At 46.4% G+C, this 13,333-nt stretch overlaps 1 protein-coding gene across 1 annotated transcript in view; it reads right to left on the reverse strand.

Moving 5' to 3' along the window:
• kpna3 (karyopherin alpha 3 (importin alpha 4)) overlaps positions 1-13,333 on the reverse strand; it is a 167,337-nt gene that overhangs the window by 111,387 nt on the left and 42,617 nt on the right. Inside the window, exon 5 of the mRNA XM_072514225.1 lies at positions 12,924-12,976. Within this exon, the coding sequence (XP_072370326.1) occupies positions 12,924-12,976 (53 nt within the window). The remainder of the gene's footprint in view (positions 1-12,923; positions 12,977-13,333) is intronic.

Below are 13,333 nucleotides of genomic sequence, written 5' to 3' on the forward strand. Positions count from 1 at the left end.
ACAGGGGTGTTGTGATTTAAACTTTGCTCATCCAAAATTTGCTGCCCGCATTCTATCCTGCACACACATTACCCTTGTGCTGACTAGCTTACTTTGGCTCCTAGTCCCTCTATGCCTCCAATTCAATATTGTCACACTTGTGTTTAAATCCTTTAAGGCGTAGCTTCTTCCCTTCTTTGTAACCTTTTCAAACACGACAATACATCAAGAACTCTGCACCCCACAAACTCTAGCCTCTTGGTCATTCCCCATTCCCTTCACCATACCAAAAACAGATGTAGGGAAGATGCTGGAATCTATCAAGGAAGAAATAGCGAGGCATCTGGATGGAAATTGTCCCATTAGACAGACACAGCATGGGTTCATAAAGGGCAGATCGAGCCTAACCAACTTAGTGAAATGTTTTCAGGGCATTACCAATGCGGGAGACAACAGATGTGGTATATCTGGATTTCCAGAAAGCTTTTGACAAGGTACCACACAAAAGATTGCTGCATAAGATAAAGATGCATGGCATTAAGAGTAAAGCAGTAGCATGGATAGAGGATTGGTTAATTAATAGAAAGCAAAGAGTGGGGATTAATGAATGTTTCTCTGGTGGGCAATCAGTAGCTAGTGGTGTCCCTCAGGGATCAGTGTTGGGCCCACAATTGTTCACAATTTACAGAGATGATTTGGGGTTGGGGACCAAGTGCAATGTGTCCAAGTTTGCAGACGACACTAAGATGAGTGGTAAAGCAAAAAGTGCAGAGGATACTGGAAGTCTGCAGAGGAATTTGGATAGTTTAAGTGAATGGGCTAGGGTCTGGCAGATGGAATACAATGTTGACAAATGTGAAGTTATTCATTTTGGTAGGAAAACAGCAAAAGGGATTATTATTTAAATGATAAAATATTAAAACAAGCCACTGTGCAGAGGGATCTGGGTGTCCTAGTGCATGAGTCGCAAAACGTTGGTTTACAGGTGCAACAGGTGATTAAGAAGACGAATGGAGTCAATTAGGGAGCATGGAGTGAGGCAATGTGTATGGTAAACGGGACCTCCTCATGTGCAAGGATGAGCCTGATATAGTTTAAGGTGGTGCACAGGATGCACATGACTCGGGCGAGAATGAGTGGGTTCTTTCAGGGGGTAGATGATGAATGTGAGAGGTGTGGGCGGGGGCCAGCGAATCACATGCACATGTTTTGGAGTTGCGAAAAATTGGGAAGATTCTGGGCAGGAGTGTTCGCAGTCTTAGCCAGGATAGTGGAGGAAGAGGTGGACCCGGACCCTTTGGTGGCGATATTTGGGGTCTGAGAGAAGCCGGAGCTCATGGAGAGGAGGAAGACCAAAGTCTTGGCCTTCGCCTCTCTGATAACACGGCGACGAGTTTTGCTGGAGTGGCGGTCAGCATCGCCACCGGGGAAGCAGCTTGGTTGGGTGACCTGTACGACTTCCTGCGATTAGAGAAGATAAAGCACGAGTTAAGGGGTTCTTCAGGGGGGTTTGAGGAAAGGTGGCGGATGTTTGTGACCATGTTTGACGGGTTGTTCGACCCGGGGGGAAGGTGAAAAAGGGGAAAAATCTGAACAAATTGTATAGTTGATTGTTGGGAAGTATGTTTCCTTGCGTGTTTGCTCTGTAGCCATCTAAGATGGCCAACTGCAAATTATGGCCAACCCAGGACTCAGACAGATACACAGCCTATGTGTGTCTAAAACACAGGTAACCAGACCTGATCGAAACCCCCGCTCGTTTGCATTTTAATAGCCTATTTTCCCAGGACAATAGAACTCCAATAAAGCAACGGGCACAACCACAGACTGATCGGCGCCACTCCCCTTACTCAGAAAGCACAACTGCCAAGGTCAATGACCGCTAAGAACCCACCAAGGCACCCGCCCTTTTATTGGCTGAAATCGAAGACAGTGATCAGAGCCCTGTCGAACTATTGGGTCCAAGGTTAAGGACCGCCCAAAGAGCACAAAATCCCAGAGGGATAAAAGAGGACCCAGCTATGTGTTCTGTCTCTTTTTGATCCGGCCTGTGCCAACCCAATTGTAGCAGCAACAGCCAGCCAAGTTCAAGACCAACGATCGCTACCTGATGGATGAGCCCAGCAGAGACAGAGTCACTTTCTTCGAACCAGCCAAGTGAAATCCAGATAAAGGCCTTATCCATTTGCACAGTGCCGGTCACCCTGAAGTTAAGTATAGGTTATTGTAGCTGATAGGTGTAGTTTAACTTGCAGTAGATATTGTGTTTGCATGTCTCTTGTGTATGTAAATAAACCACCTTTTGAACTAACTAACTGGTTGTGTGGTCATTCGATCGATATAAGGGAAGGCTTGTGGTTCACTAAGACAAATAGAACTACCCACAGTATTGGTGACGCTGTTGGGACCGAAACAGAGCAACGTGACTGGCGACTCTGACGGGACTCGATTAGAAGTGACTTTGTCACTCTGAGATAACCCACAAACTTTGAATCCAATTGCGAGAAAGAGAAAGAACCACAAGTGCGAGTCCCATATCAACCAAATAACCGAATTTCGGGAATGTGTACTAACCCACATGCATACCTAACAGGAACCCGCATGCGTTCCTAACAGGAAGAGCAAGGTAAATTCAGAATTTAGAAATCGTTAGAATTGTGTACAACTATCGAGGGATTGAGAGCCGGAAAATAGCTTACGCCATACCTGCTGTTCAAATCGCCGCCTTATTCCCCTGTCCCAACTTAAAAGTAGAGAAAGAGATAAAAGAAGTAATGGCCACTAAAGCAATGGAAAGATTGATGAATCCACTTGAACCCGAGGTCGCAGCAACCAACAGAGCAGAGCAATGCCCCATGTGGGAGGAAGAGTTAAGGAAATACTTAAAGGGGAAAGGATGGCCCCTTTGGTCGAATTTTTGCGCTGATGAGTCAGGTCCAGGAAAGATAGGACAGACTTGGTGGGAGAACCTAAGCGAGGTCCACAAGAAAAATGTAGGGAAAGTCAGAAAACCGATGGCAATAGTGTCCTGTTTGGCACAGTTGCGCGGCACAGAGGAGGTCGCGAAGACGCTCCGTAGGCAGTTAATTGAGAAGGAAGAAAAGAACGAGGGAAACAGTAACGAAAGCGAGAACATAATTGAGCAACTCCGGGAACAGTTAGCAGCTAAGGATAAGGAAATGGCCGATGTAAAACACGCACATCAATCTTGTCTAGTTCACCTTAGTAGCTTCCACACCCAGTACGATAAAGCCTACTAAGATACACAGTGCGCAGTCCCGGTAAGAGAGGAAACAGAACAACAGGTTGCCCAGCTAACTAGCAAATGCGCAGATTTAAAAGCAGCTTTGAGAGCGCTCCACAACTCCACTAAGGAACAGAGGCAGAGTACCATTGACCATGCTAAATGCCAACAGAAGATAGAAAAGTTACAGTCGCTACTCTCAGTACAGAATGGCTTCAGGTACACTTTCGGGCAGGATTTAGATGAGGAAGGTGCTCCCGATTGGCAAAGCGCCCAAAGATACGTAGAGGACACGGGAAATCAAAATCGAACCCCCCCACACCCCAAAATGGAAAGCACCCGCAGCACCGCCTGCACAGGAAGCACACACCCCCACTCACAATTCAACCCCCATGAATCCAGTTACCACACAACGCAGGTCATCGGATCAGGAGGAGCCTGATATCGTTTACACCACCCCATTATCCATAACATAATTAAGAGAAGCTTGCACGAAAATTATTCCATTCCAGCCCACTGCGGACCCGCACAGCTTCTTTGAGGAGGTGTGCCAACAAAAAGTTATGTGCGGCCTAGATGAGAGGGAGGAAGTAAAGCTAATAGTTATGACCCTTAGCCAGTCCGTAAGGTCAGCTTTGCCAGAACCCTAAAACGTAGGAGGAACCCAACAGGAAATGAAAACAGCCATATTAGATGCCACCGGGTATAACAAAGGAGATCCAGTCGAGGGTTTAAAATCACTGCAGGCAAAAGGAGGGAGAACATCCGAACGCATTTGCTGGTCGCCTATGGATTCATTTCATGGCAGTCTACGGACAATTGAACTCCGCACACCTAAATGAGGGGGGCACCACTAAATGGTCCCTCACCTTAGTCTCGCATGCCACAGACGCAGGTCAAAAGGCTTGTGTAAACTACGACCCCGCAGACCACACACACAATGAAGTTTGGGTATTGAAATGACTTTTTAGAGCATGGGAACAAACCCTACACCGACAGACAGATCAGGACGATAGAGAAGCAAACATGCACCCAGTTAGGACTAGCCAGGACCCAGCATGGATAAACAAGGGTAGACACGAGGGACAGCACCCCAGAGCACAGGCACCACGAGGTTGTTACAATTGTGGCCACATGGGACATTACGCCCGCGAATGCCGACAAAACCCCCCGAACAATCAACGATACCAATAACCAAACCCCCCATAGAGGAACAATGTTAGGCCCATGCATAATGTTAGCGCCGGTTCAGACGACTTATCGTTTAACTCCACAGATTGACGGTGTTCGGACTCCCCAACTTGGGTCTGTGACACACGCTGGGACAAATCAGGCAGACCAGTAGTTACAGGCACAGTCCGGGGACATACAGTTGATTTCCTTTGGGACACAGGAGGATCCCGCACCACTTTGAACTCTTCCACCATGTTTCAACAGGACAAATGGCCCACCACAGACACCATCACCTGAGTGGATTCACAGGCCACATACAACAAGGATATCTCACAGCCCCCGTACCCATCCAGATAGGGTATTTGACTTACCCCAAACCGCAGGGCACATTTTAGGCTTTGATTTTATGAGCACCCATAACCTTTCGTTTGACCCAGTAAACAAATGCATCTGGCGAATGGCTAAAACAGCTAGGGCTCCCGCTACGCTCACAGTAGGCGATTATGAAAACAGGATTTGCTCAGTAGGGGAATACTGGTTTAATCCGCAAACAATTAGTGCAGACCAGCCGATTAGAGAGGTCCTCATAAAACACAGCTTCGTTCGCACAACACAAACACGACTGTGGGAAGATCCCAGGTACAGTAAAGATTTCAGGTCCCGATCCAAAGCCGCAAAAGCAATACGGTTTCCACAGCAAGCCGAGGGTGAGATTTTGAAGGTTATTAACACTTTGGTAGACCAAGGAGTTATTCAACCCTTAGCACCCACAAATATTGCCCCAATTTAGCCTGTAAAAAAGCCCGATGGTTCATGGCGACTAACGATCGACTACCGAAAACTTAATAAGGTAACCCCTTTAGCAGCCCCCACTGTCGCCACGAGTCCCGCGACCATGCTCAAACAGGGAGTACAGGCAAAATATTTCAGTGATGCACATCAGCAATGGCTTTTGGTCCATCCCGTTAGACAGGGCCTGCCAGTATAAATTTGCATTTACGTTTCAAGGGCAGCAGTACACGTGGACATGCCTCCCACAAGGATTCCATAACTCCCCCTCCATTTTCCACCGACAATTGGCCAACCGACTTTCTAAATTTTCCCGACCCGAATGCCCGAACATGTAGACGACCGGCTCTTGCAATCGGACACAAAAGAGGAACACGTAGAGCTCTCATCTGAATTACTAGACCTACTGCAATTAATTGGATGCAAGGTCAACCTCAAAAAGGCCCAGATTTTAAAGGAAAAGATTCCTTATTTAGGTACCATCATCACCCATGGGAAGAGAGAAATTGAGTAAAAACAGATCGAGTCCATCGTTAAATTGCCCCTGCCCCAAAATGTCACTGCACTCCGGTCATTCCTAGGTTTGGTAGGATATTGCAGAAATTATATAGATGGTTTTGCCCCCAAAGCAGCCCCACTCTCAGAGCTCCTTAAAAAGAACGCCCCATGGGAATGGCTTCCGCAGCACAGACGCCATTGATGATTTAAAACACATCCTAGGCACAGCCCCCGCTTTACAAGTTCCAGACCCAGACTTGCCCTATGCCATAGAAGTAGCAACCACCGACCGAACCCTATCAGCAGTACTCCTGCAAGAATGACACGATCACTTAGGACCCGTAGCCTATGCCTCAAGAGTATTAGACCCCGTAGAGCAAGGATTCTCAGCCTGCGAACGGCACTTGCTTGCAGTCTTTTGGGCAGTACAGTACTTTGTGTACATCACAGGCCTCAACCCAGTCACGATCTTGACCGAGCACATCACCACGCAACTATTACTAGATGGTAGATTAAAGGCGGTTCAGTCAGCCAAGTCAGAGCAGCTTGCTGGACACTACTGTTACAAGGCAGGGACATTACAGTAAAACGCATAAAAACCCACACATTTCTGGCCGATAATGCAGGGACCCCACGAGTGCCAGATCATAGCAGCCTAACACCACACAGGACCCTCTAGAACATAGAACGATACAGCGCAGTACAGGCCCTTCGGCCCACGATGTTGCACCGAAACAAAAGCCATCTAACCTACACTATGTCATTATCATCCATATGTTTATCCAATAAACCTTTAAATGCCCTCAATGTTGGCATAGAACATGGCATAGAACATATCCCAAAGTCTCTACACCCACGAGCAGGCAGTAAGGCAGGATTCCCAAACCACAGGGGATACTTTAAAAATTTATGTAGACGGTTCGTCCATAATCGAAAATGGAGTTAGAATTACTGGTTGTGGAATTTACGTGGAAGTCGCTCAGGGACACCCACTAGATGAGATCTCTTTAAAATTGCCCGGCCACCTAGGTTCACAAGCAGCAGAACTCGCAGCTATAGCCTATGTAATTCAGCACCCCGACTCTTTTCCAACCCCCGCTGACATACACTCGGACAGCCTGTATGTGTGCAATAGTTTAACAGAATTCATGCCCCTGTGGGAATCTCGAGGTTTTGTTTCAGCCAATGGAAAACCGCTACCCTCTGCCCTGTTGTTAAAGCACATTCTCAAGACAGCCTCAGATCACATATACGGTATTATTAAAGTAAGAAGCCATCATCGCTCCTCCCCACCCGGTAATAGGTTTAGGGCAGCACGGTAGCATTGTGGATAGCACAACTGCTTCACAGCTCCAGGGTCCCAGGTTCGATTCCGGCTTGGGTCACTGTCTGTGCGGAGTCTGCACATCCTCCCAGTGTGCGCGTGGGTTTCCTCCGGGTGCTCCGGTTTCCTCCCACAGTCCAAAGATGTGCAGGTTAGGTGGATTGGCCATGATAAATTGCCCTTAGTGTCCAAAATTGCCCTTAGTGTTGGGTGGGGTTACTGGGTTATGGGAATAGGGTGGAGGTGTTGACCTTGGGTAGGGTGCTCTTTCCAAGAGCTGGTGCAGACTCGATGGGCCGAATGGCCTCCTTCTGCACTGTAAATTCTATGATAATGTAAAGGCAGACGCCAAAGCAGGATCACGCCATGGTCACTTCTGGCAGCCACTCTAAAGCGAATCGATACACTCAGTCCAGGTTTCCCAGACCAATATTGAGGATCTATCCCAAGCCCAAAAAGCAGACGACACCCTCAAACAGGTTTTAGACGGCAACTTCCCAGCCCCCTATGATAAATGGAAGGACGCACTGACTGCACAGGATGGCATAGTTTTAAAAAACAAAATTTATGTGGTCCCCACCCAGGATAGAAATCAGCTCATTTACCAATTTCATGATGGACACGGACATCAGGGGATAGACAATACCATTGCCCATTTAAGACCTTGGTGTTGGTGGCCCGATTTAAAAAGCGATGTAACCCATTATGTCGAGAATTGCCTTATCTGTGCACAAAACAATCACAAACGTTACTCTAAGAAAGGACAATTATGTCACACCCGACCTGTGAATGGCCCTTGGACAAATTTGCAAATCGATTACATTGGCCCCCTTCCAGAAACGGTTTCAAGTACGTGCTGGTTGTAATCGACACCTTTACTAAATGGGTAGAAGCATTTCCCTCACGGACAAACACAGCAAAGGCCACCGCTAAGATTTTGACCCAACAGATATTCACACGCTGGGGTCTCCCCCGCAGCGTTGAGTCAGACCAAGGTTCCCACTTCACCGGCAGAATCATGCAAAATGTTTTAACGATTTTTGGAATCAGGCAGAAATTCCACATATCACCCTCACTCCAGTGGCATTGTCGAGAGAATGAATCAAATTTTAAAAGCGACCATTAGGAAGATGGTGCAACAGAACAATACCACGTGGGACACAGTCCTCCCATTTGCTCTCATGTTTATTCGGAACACTGTTTCCAGTTCAACAGGTTTCACCCCCCACACTCTCATGACCGGACGGCACATGAAGGGTAGTGAATATTTATTAGGCCTCGATCTGGCAAGCCCTACAGTAACTGCCCTCACCCACGAAAAAGCAGTCCAGATAACAGGTTACAGATAACATTAAAGCGGCACAATTCGCTGCAGCTGTCCGATTAGGCGCTAGAAGGAAGCAGAGTAAAGCCTGCTTTGACAAAACCGTCCACCCTGTGGAGTACACAGTCGGTCAGCAAGTAATGGTTTCACTTAACAACCCCAGTTCTTTCCTCTCCCCCAAATTTGCAGGACCCTACTCCATTTCCACTAAAGTGAGCCCCTCCGTGTACAAGATAACGTACCCCAACGGTAAAACTGGTTGGTTCCACATCAACCAACTCAATGTCTACAGATCCCAATGTAGCCATTCCCACCACATCTCTCTGGCAATAGGAGACGATTACGCCCCGCCCATCGACAACCTGGTCCGACCCCCACTCCAATCCTCCCCCAGCCATGCCGGCATTTATCCCTGGTCTATGCCCACAGTCCCAAAGTTGTCTCCGCACACAGGTACAAACTTTCACCTTGAACTTGACTCCAACGACAGTGAGAGCCTCCCGGATTTGATTACTATTACTATCCCTGAACAGTGGCGCGATCTCTCTGCCCCCAGTCACCCCAACCCCCGGAACCACGACTTAAGATATCTTTGACCCCCTATATGCCCTCCCCCAGCCACCGCCCGACCACAGTAACTTGCACTCCACTCCCACCGCCCCTACGCCTCACGACAAACAAGCCCCTCTTTGGCACCGCGACAACTCTTGCAGACAAGTAAGGCACGACGATTCAGACCATCTGACGGCCCACACGTCAAGTCACAGAAGCGGCAGACAAGAGTCTGGCAACTGGGAGATGGTGATGATTCAAATACTGACTCTCGTTTCGGTAATGCTTTTACAACACTGTTACGTACAGAACCCCGAGATGTCCAGATGATGAGAAAGAGACACCGCCTAAGTATTAAGGTGTCCAAACTTCTGATGGAGCCGGCCAGCGTTTTTCCGTCTTTTTTCTACTACATGGTTTTAATTCATGTCGCCCGACACAAAATTACTCTTCTGATTCGAGGGTACGATACCCAATGACAATTAAAGGTACACATTTGTTGGGAAACAGATCACTGTTCTCCCAGTCTTTATGACAAGTTTCCACACGACTACAAACTCTTACCGCCCACCCAGGTCAGCAATGATCCCCGCCCTACCTGAGGACCCCAAATGCATCCGGTCAGATAAGCTCGGGTAGTGGAGTAACGGCCCTAACCGGGGATTCCACCCATTCTCCTCCCGCAGCGGCCCACACTCACCTCATGTTCCCGTCACTTCATACGCTCTGGAAGGGTTCTCTACACTCTGCGTTGCCTTTGGCAAGCCTTAGTTTCACCTTCTCTACTCTCCCTTTGGTCGTGGTACAAAGGATGTATTTTGCCACGTTCACCCCTTCTTTCCTTTACCTCCCGCAACCCCCTGGTCGCTCCCCACATGCTATTTACACATGACACAATTGGTTGCTAATCACTGCTGCTATACACACTGCTACACACGATCTACATCTGAGCGCTGGGACGAAACTCTATAAAACTGGTCGCCCTGATTTCCGGCTGGTTAAGATAAGCCTCAACCACCACTGGTTGCAAGTAAAGAAAAGACTGGTCGAAGAAATTGTCCAACCACTCCCCGCATCGACCACAAGCTGCGAGAGTCTCTGTACTTAAAAATTTGCATTTCTTGTCTCTCCAAAATGGAATTTCAAAAAATAAAATGAGGGAGTCACACATGGTGACAATCATAACGGGTAATTGGAGTAAGGAGAGAAAGGCTAATAAAACGAGATATTAACCAAAGATAATAACAGATACTATGCTTGCACCCCCAGGATTACACGGAAAACAGAAGACACAGGATGAAGCAAAGACTGCTGACATGCGTTTGTATTATCGCTGGACTTCTGCAACTGCGCGCGCAACGAACCTTTGGAACGAACACTACACCAGCCCCGAACACTGCCACACAACAGGCCACCACCAGCCCGGACACTACACCACACATAAAGACAGACATCAAAACCACCACCTGGTGCGAAAACATTGCCAAATGGAACCCCCTTTCATACATAGTAGAGGCCCTTCTAGTAATTGCAATAATCTGCAGTGTCATTCACACACTCCGACTCCGTAAATGGCGAGCAAAAGCCTCCCGCTCCCAGATATATACAGTCCGATTCCCCTTCTTTGGAATTCAACAAAATCGAACTCATGTAACAATCACTGCGAAAAATAAACCATGTACCTCTTTTGCTTTATTAGGATTAAGTAGAAATGTGATGCTGCTGTTTTAAATTTTGTACTGTATATAAATTCTTTGATATTCACCAGCAGCATGAGAGCACCTTAGATAGCGTTAGCTAGAGATCAACTGTGCGGATAAATTAAATGTTATAGTGACGTAAATTATAGTAACCGTTAGCGATGAATTAATTTATGAATGTATTAATGGAATATTAGGTAAATGTCTCAAACCATAAGATAGAGTAGAGTAGAACCTTGCCTTAACCAAGGGTGATCGGTCCACCAAGGATGAACAGGGATCAATAGTGTGATCCACCGCACTTTGCGTTCAGGATCGAAAGGACGGAATGTAGCCATTAAAGATGGCCACCTGCTAAGGACCATGGGAATTATGGCCAACCCAGGACTCAGACAGATACACAGCCTATGTGTATCTAAAACACAGGTAACCAGACCTGATCGAAACCCCAGCTCGTTTGCATTTCAATGGCCCATTTTCCCAAGACAATAGAACTCCAATCAAGTAATCGGTACAGCCACAGACTGATCGGCGCCTCTCCCCTTACTCAGAAAGCACAACTGCCAAAGTCAATGACCGCTAAGAACCCGCCCAGCCACCAAGGCATCCGCCCCTTTATTGGCTGAAATCGAAGACAGTGATCAGAGCCCTGTCGAACTATTGGGTCCAAGGTTAAGGACCGCCCCAAAGACCGCAAAATCCCAAAGGGATAAAAGAGGACCGAGCTGTGTGTTCTGTCTCTTTTGGATCCGGCCTGTGCCAAGCCAATTGTAGCTGGAACAGCCAGCCAAGTTCAAGGCCAACAATCGCTACCTGACGGATGAGCCCAGCAGAGACAGAGCCACTTTCTTCGAACCAGCCAAGTGAAATCCAGATAAAGGCCTTATCCATTTGCACAGTGCCGGTCACCCTGAAGTTAAGTATAGGTTATTGTAGCTGATAGGTGTAGTTTAACTTGCAGTAGATATTGTGTTTGCATGTCTCTTGTGTATGTAAATAAACCACCTTTTGAACTAACTAACTGGTTGTGTGGTCATTTGATCGACATAAGGGAAGGTTTTTGGTTCACTAAGATAAATAGAAATGCCCACAGTATTGGTGATGCTGTTGGGACCGAAACAGAGCAACAGCTCGCTGTAACTTCTTTTGATACATGTCTGTAATAAAATACTTTAAAAAAAAAATCTTCCTTCATTGCCAGAGGGATGGAGTTTAAGACTAGGGAGGTTATGCTGCAACTGTATACGGTGTTAGTGAGGCCACACCTGGAGTACTGTGTTCAGTTTTGCTCTCCTTACCTGAGAAAGGACGTACTGGCGCTGAAGGGTGTGCAGAGGAGATTCACGAGATTAATCCCAGAGTTGAGGGGGTTGGATTACGAGGAGAGGTTGAGTAGACTGGGTCTGTACTCGTTGAAATTTAGAAGGACGCGGGGGGGGGGAAATCTTATAGAAACATATAAAATTATGAAGGGAATAGATAGGATAGATGCGGGGAGGTTGTTTCCACTGGCGGGTGAAAGCAAAACTAGGGGGCGTAGCCTCAAAATAAGGGCAAGTAGATTTAAGACTGAGCTCAGGTGAAACTTCTTCACCCAAAGGGTTGAGAGTCTATGGAATTCCCTGCCCAGTGAAGCAGTTTAGGCTCCTTCATTAAATGTTTTTAAGATAAAGATAGATAGTTTTTTGAAGAATAAAGGGATTAAGGGTTATGGTGTTCGGGCAGGAAAGTGGAGCTGAGTCCACAAATGATCAGCCATGATCTCACTGAATGGCGGAACAGGCTCGAAGGCCTACTCCTGCTCTTAGTTCTTTGTGTTCTTATGTACTTTCAGCTATTCAGGACCAATGCTCCAGAATTCTCTTCCTGAATCTTTCCACCTATGTCTCCTCCAGCAAAAACCTCCTAAAACTGAACTCTTTGACCAAGTTCTTGGTCACATCCCTAACATTTAATTATTTATTGCAGCATTCTGCTTATTATTCTGTGAACTGCCTCGGGACTCTTTTCTATACTGAAAGCACTATATAAATGCAATTGTTAAAATCTAAAAGTGCACATCCTGATTTTCCTCTGTAAAAAGAGCATCAAGACATAGGCTAATAGAAGATCAGTTTGTTGTTTAGCTTAACATTCAGATACTGAAGCCCAAATTTTACCCATTTGACATGAAAAGCTCACTGCACAGTTCTGCATTTTATGTTCATAGTTGACTGTAAAATACCTATTCAAGATATAATTACGGTACCAAAGAATTGAACTAACATGAGTACCATTTCAGTGTAAACATATAATCCTATATATTAAACAGTTAATATCAAAGCCAATAAATCACCTCACCGTGCAGCCTGAACAGCACTGAGTTGAATGACAGGGTTTTCATTTGTTGCATTCTGCAATTATAAAGAATGGAGAAAAATGAAGCAAACTGGTTTATCTTCTACAGTAGTCAAAAATCAACATTTTATAACCTCAGGTTGTTTATGTATTTTTACAGCTGGCCTTAATGCATTATGAACTCATAACTGAGTCAGAAAGTTATCTGTTTTAAGTCCCACTCTTGGGATGTTAAACCAAGGTACTGACTACTCTTATTACAACAGTGACCGTACTTGGCTGTAAATTACTTTGGGACTTTCTCAAGTCATGACAGACACTACATAAATACAAGCCTTTCTTTCTTATAGCGTGAAAGACTTACACTGACCTATAGCTCATCACATCACTGCACATCACAACACGCTTCCATT

This window comes from Scyliorhinus torazame, chromosome 8, assembly GCF_047496885.1.
Source record: "Scyliorhinus torazame isolate Kashiwa2021f chromosome 8, sScyTor2.1, whole genome shotgun sequence".
NCBI lineage: Eukaryota > Metazoa > Chordata > Chondrichthyes > Carcharhiniformes > Scyliorhinidae > Scyliorhinus > Scyliorhinus torazame.